The sequence below is a fragment of the Mus caroli genome, chromosome 6 (assembly GCF_900094665.2).
Source record: "Mus caroli chromosome 6, CAROLI_EIJ_v1.1, whole genome shotgun sequence".
In the NCBI taxonomy this organism is placed as follows: Eukaryota; Metazoa; Chordata; class Mammalia; order Rodentia; family Muridae; genus Mus; species Mus caroli.
In genome coordinates this window covers 121,018,196-121,024,133 of record NC_034575.1, presented here as the reverse complement: position 1 = coordinate 121,024,133, position 5,938 = coordinate 121,018,196, and the positions used below count along the sequence as shown (strand labels likewise).

Below are 5,938 nucleotides of genomic sequence, written 5' to 3'. Positions count from 1 at the left end.
TTTTTGTTTCTCTTTGCTTTTAGGTCCTTGGGGCCTCAGTTTTGTCATCTGCCCTTCTTATTCAGGAAGCTGAGATAGCTTGGTAGGTAAAAAATGCTTGCTGATGAGCGAGCAGAGCAGCCTGAATTCAGCCCCCAGAACAGAACCCAGGTAAAGGAAGAAGACTAGCTCCAGAAAGTCCTCTTCCACGGACTTGCCACCACACATGCGCACCCATGCATACCCCCCCCACACACACACATACACACACAGCTTTGCCTGTGCAAGAACTCTTGCCCTGTACCATCCTGACCCCAGCACCGGACTGCCTGACAAAGGAGAACCTGACCACTGGCCAGCCCAGGCTCTCAGCCCTCAGTCTGGCCTCTCCCTGCCAGACACCGAGTACAGCCTGGCCTCCGGACGAGTGCAGGTCAAGGGTGTCTTTCCATCCAGCTCAGAGCCACACCTCCTGTGGCTCTCCGAGGAAATGGCCCTCCCTTTGTTCAGTCCTGCTGCCGGGCCCTGGCTCTGCAGACAAGATAAGACCCATGAGCTTCACTGTTCCAACGCTCCACGTTCTTCCGTGGTTTTATTTGTTGTAGGCACAGGGTCTGATGTAGCCTATCCAACCTCAAACTCAAGTTGCACCCAGGGCTAAACTAACTCTGAACTTGCAGTTCTCCTCCTGTCTTTACTTCCTAAGGTCCAGGATTACCGGCATGTGCCAGCAGGCCTGGCTGAATTCTGCCTTGGGTCCAGTCCTAAGTTCCATATATGTTCGAGGTAGGCTCTGTGTCCCAGGATGTGGCAACGAACGGCTCTTTCCTTCGAGTGACTAGAAACTGGAAAGCCACACAGAGCTGTGGTCAGGACCTCCTTTTTACAATTCTCTGCTGGCTGCGTCTCTCATCAGGTGAACACCCCTGTGTGACTCTGGTCCCCTCCAGGCCCTCTTTGGCAACTGGATCTTCCACCGTTTCCTCCTCTCTCCCCAGATCACTCGTCCCTCCCTGTGCCAACGACTGTGATTCACTCTCAGGGCAGCAGCCACCAGGCTGTCCTAGCTTGTCTGCCACCTCTGCCTCTCACTGGCCAGTGGCTTCCCACCCCTGCACTCCTAACCAGGAGCCCCCTTCTTTCTGCGTCTCTTCCTGCTGGGCTCCTACCAGTTGCCCTACCTTGTTGCCCTACCTTGCTGTCAGGTGAGAGGGAGNTCTGAGGTCACGCCTGCTCTGGAACTTCACTGCTAACCTGAGAGGCTCTAGCTCTTGGTTGGAAGTGATTTTTGCATCCCAGTTTTAACACCTGCTATCTGTCTGAGTTTAACTCTCTGGGCATCTGTCGCCTCATCTATTAGATGGACGGAATAGTGGTACCTGCTTCTTAAGTCTGTTGTAGGTTTAAAATGTTTAATAATATTTCTTTTCTTAAAGGTCAGACACCTGAGCTGGTGGACAGGGCCTCTGAGCAGGGACCTCCTACATTCATTCAGCCTGGGTTTTTGGGGGACGGCTAACAACACTACATAGCTCTGACTATCCTGGAACTATATAGACCTACANCTCACAAGAGATCTGCCAGCCTCTGCCTCCACAGTATTAGGTTTAAAAGCATGTGCCATTACACCTGGCCGATTTAATCNTATTTCATTCAGATTTAGATTCATCTGGAAAGCCATCTGGGACATAAATAGGCATTCTCTATTGTTACTGTTATTTCTCTTCGTTATTAGCTATANAGCCTTGGGTCTAATTATTTCACTTCGGTGAACATCAGTTATCCTCATCTGCAAACTGGAAATAGCACAGGTGTGATAGCAAGTGTCCTGTAATGCCAGGAGTTCAAGGCCAGCCTAGGCAGCACCGAGATCCTGTCTTTAAAAGAAAAGAAAGCAATAAAGGACATATAAAAAATGCCCACCTCTTTAGACTTTGCAGGATTGAGGAGTTAGTGCTTAAAAATAACCCAACACTGAGTCAAGTACTTAGTAGGTCTTCAGTTTCCTCCAATACTTGAGGTTCCTCCCCTCCCTTCTGAGTTCTCTCCTCCTCCCTCTGCTGTACGGACAGCTGCTTCCCGGTCCGGGTCCCCTAGGCACTGTGATGTCCACTCCCCGGTGGTTTATCCTGGCCTGTCCAGGGTCATGCACCCAGCAGAATCTTAGAAAATATGCAGACTTCAACAGACTCACCTCAGCCCTCCCCATATCTCCTCATCTTTGTGACCACAAATATTTATTGAGTGCCTGCCTGCAGCCTACTTCCAGGACCCGGCCCCTCCCCTGCCAGCACCTTCTGCCTGTTATGTCCCCGACCCTGCCTGGCCTGGGATGAGAAAGAACTGACAAACTGAAGGAGAGATGAGGCTAAGGGAAGGAGCTATCCCAAGGCTTGAAATGGAGGTGAACAAGTGAACAACTTCACTTATTCCAAGTGGTGCCTCATAAGAATAAGAGAAGGCCGAGTTTGGTGATCAAGCTAATGGGCTAAGTCAGGATCACATCAGGATCGGTGACCTTGTTGACTTGCCTTGGCCTCTTGGCCTCAGTTTCCTGTGTGTAAAATGAGGATAATACCTGTCCCTGCCCCAAGACAGATAAGACTTCAGGAGGCTGCAGACGACCTCTAAGGAGGGTCTGACGCATTCAGCTCCAGTAAGTGACCCTTACCGTGTCCATTATTTGGGGACAGTTTTACCTTNCCAGAACAGGACTTCCCAACCTTTGCTAATCCATGACACATCTTTGGACATGACAGGCTACCTGAGAGAGCCTCCACCCGCAGCGTGTGACCAATCCCAGCCATCCATAATTGCCCGCATTCCTGAGGGTGTGCTCATTCGAATTTACCCTCATTCAAACCCTCCAAGAGAGCTTACACTCCTTGAAGGCAGACCAACTCCGAGTTTTTATTGTGCTAATCACAGTGTGTTGCTATATTTGTTCACACGCCTACCCCTCCTACCTTGTTGTAGCTTTTCCCGTCTCCAGGACCTAGTCAAGTACCTGGCNCTCCATAAAGCTCGCTGAATTAGCAACAATCCTCTTCTGCTGGGTGCCTAGCACAGTCTGGCTTGACGGACGTTTTCAATGTGTGGCATAGCTGAGTGCAGACGAAATGGTATGTGTGTACAAACACCCAGCCCTGCCCGCCTCTCTTCTCCATGGTAACAGTGCAGTTTCCAGACCCAAACTGGCAAAGAGCATTGATGAAACCCAAAACTTCAGAACACAGCAAAGCCCTTAAAGGTCAGAGACCTGGGCAGGCGGGTAGGGCAGCTGAGTGGTGATCCCCTGCACAGGTCAGCAGGAGACTTCGGGGATAGCTGACGATGGACCTCTTTTCCATTCCACTCTCCTACCCTTCACTTCACCCCCATGGTGCCTACTCCCCAGCACAGCAAATATCCCCTCTGCACAAAGATCTTATCCACCTCTACTGCACCTGCAAGGCCTTGACCTCTCAGCNNTCTGGCCTCACAGCTCCATGACCACTTTTGTTTGCTCTCCGGCTTGAATGCTTTTGTGCTGCTGAGTGTAGAACTCAGGGCCCTGTGCACGCTAAACCCATGCACTAGCAGTGAGCCACCCCTCTCTCTGCGACTGACCTGTAAGGATTAAGGGTGCACACAGTGACGGCAGGGAAGACCAGCTTGTCCGAATTGAGGTTGATGTTGAGACTCACGGGGTAGCTGAAGTATTCCTCGAACAGCAAGGCAAACTGCCAGTACATCATGCCGAAGGTGCAGAGCCACAGCACCGCCCAGAAGGCCGTCTTCATGCGGTTGTGCTTGGAGCACACCAGGCGGATGGCACCGTGGATGGTGGTATTGTTGCAGAAGAACTGGAAGAGCTCCCGGTAGGAGCGGTGAAACTCGATCAGTGCCTCTTCCTCCTCGGTGGGCTGCCGGGGNTCTGAGGGTTCCNGGCCCAGNGCCTGCTCTTCACGCTTGTCCCCCTTGCCCAGTCCTTGCATGGGCAGAGGAGGACAAAGGTCTTGCTCCTTGAAATTGTTGCCCTTCATGGATCCCTTCGGTGAGTTGGAGATGTCAAGGTCTAGGTCAANGTTGAGNTCAGGGGCTCTGGTGTGGTTCAGCATCATTAGTATGGAGGCAGAATGGAGCTGTCCGTGACGGTGCCCGCATCCCACACAGAGTTCCCTCTTCCTCAGTCCTCCCACCCTCCTCCACCTCTCCAGGAGCCAGCTGACCTTCTGGAGTTGGGGCCAACCAGGCAGCACGGAGCTTCACTGGAGTGGCCACAGAGCGAAGTGGTCACAGCGAAGGCCACCTTCGTTTGCCNGCTAGCGCCTCCCTGGGTCTCCACAGCAGGCACCCTGTCTGGCTTAGCGCCTCTCCNTCTTGCCCTTTTTCCTCCCGGACTGTTTGACTCGCTCCGGCTTTCACGCCCTCTTGGCCCAGCTGACTCCCCTTCTCTTTGGGTCTCCCTCTCTGTGCCAGGCTCTCTGATCCTGCCTCACTTCCTCCCCTGCCTTCCCTGTCTCCTCTTGGGTCCTCTTCTAGCCCTGGCCTCCAGCTCCCTGCTACCTCCTTCTCTGCCTCGGGGACCGCGGGTTGCAGGAGGCCGGAGCTGCCTCCTGCTCCCGGCTCCCAGGTGTGGCTGGGCTGTGACTGGTTCCTTTCCAGTTAAATCTGGCAGCCGAGCCTCTCCACCCTCTCACCTGACAGGTGCAGTGCCTGGCTCCAGAGACCGCCCGTCGGCCACGGGCAAGGATGGGAGCGACAGAAGCCTCATTAGCATCTCAATTAAAGGTGAGNAGGGCAGAGGGAGGATCGGAGGAGGAGTCTGGTCTGGGAGCTCTCCAGGGAGGAGGGCACTTGGGGGACAGGTGAACCAGGTACCTGCTGAAGAGTTTCGGCCAGGGATTGATGGCGAACTGACTGAAAAAGAGACTAGGGACAGAAGACAGGTGAGGCTCAGAGAACTGGAGCAGAGAGGNAGGATTCTACACGCAAAAGCCAGGAAGGCAGAAGCGGAAGGAGGATCGCTGAGAGTAGGTGGGGAAACCAGGAGAACAGGGAAGGCAGAAAAGAGAGACAGACTGAGGAGNACTGGGCAAAGAGCTGAGGGAAGATGAAGGAGGAGGAAGAAGAGGGAGCCAGCTCCAAAGGGACTCTCCTGTCAGGCAAGATGGCTAGGGGAAAGAAAACCTAGGTGAACTTTCAGAAACCAGGGTCCCTTCTGATTGAGGTCCCTCAAGGTCATCCCAGGTCAGCCTCACACCGAGGGTCCTGGAGGAAAAAGAGAATGGGNCCCCCCAAAACTGGGAGCACCTGCTGGCCCCACCATCTTTTTCCCCATCTCCTTCCCTCTGAACTTCTCACCCCATCTACCTGGCCCTGTCCAGGCCTGGGAGGGAGGGGCCCAGGTGAAGTAGGGGGCTGGGCCAGGTCCTAGGACATTCTGTTCTTTTTGACACCATTGGCTGATAGGCCAGGAATGTGTAATGTCCCCTGTTGTGGTCACAGGGTTGCAGGAATGTGGGCACCAGAGGTAACATGTACATGGGGGCCAGGCAGAGCTCTGTGGGCACAGACCAAGAGCCCTGGGACAGGCAGGGATGGCAGACCCTGGAAGAGAACACAAGCTGTGTCTATGCTGGCATCTGGGGCAAGGAGGGTGGGCACGCTGTTCTAGAAAGAAGTGGAAGCTCCTTCATCCAGGCTGTGTTTTTTTCCAAACTCTCCCTCAAGCTACCCCAGCTAGAGGAGNCAGATGAAAGCAGGGACCACACAGGTGTGACAGCCTCAAAGGCTCTCACCCCCAAANGAAAGAGTGAAGAGTCATGGGAGAGCCANCCACATAGCCCAGGTCCTGCAGAGCTTGCTAGTGACAGTGCCACTTGAGCCCTGGGAGAGGGCAGTCACACAGTGCTCCAGTGTGCTCACTGGCTCTTCCTCTCTCCAGCAGTAGGAGCAACAGACAGGGGTGTTCTCT

At 53.8% G+C, this 5,938-nt stretch overlaps 1 protein-coding gene across 1 annotated transcript in view; it reads right to left on the bottom strand.

Annotated features, from left to right (window-relative positions):
• Scnn1a (sodium channel epithelial 1 alpha subunit) overlaps positions 1-5,034 on the bottom strand; it is a 24,275-nt gene extending 19,241 nt beyond the window's left edge. Inside the window, exon 1 of the mRNA XM_021164186.2 lies at positions 3,589-5,034. Within this exon, the coding sequence (XP_021019845.1) occupies positions 3,589-4,082 (494 nt within the window). The 5' untranslated portion in view covers positions 4,083-5,034. The remainder of the gene's footprint in view (positions 1-3,588) is intronic.
• Positions 5,035-5,938: the final 904 nt, after the last annotated feature.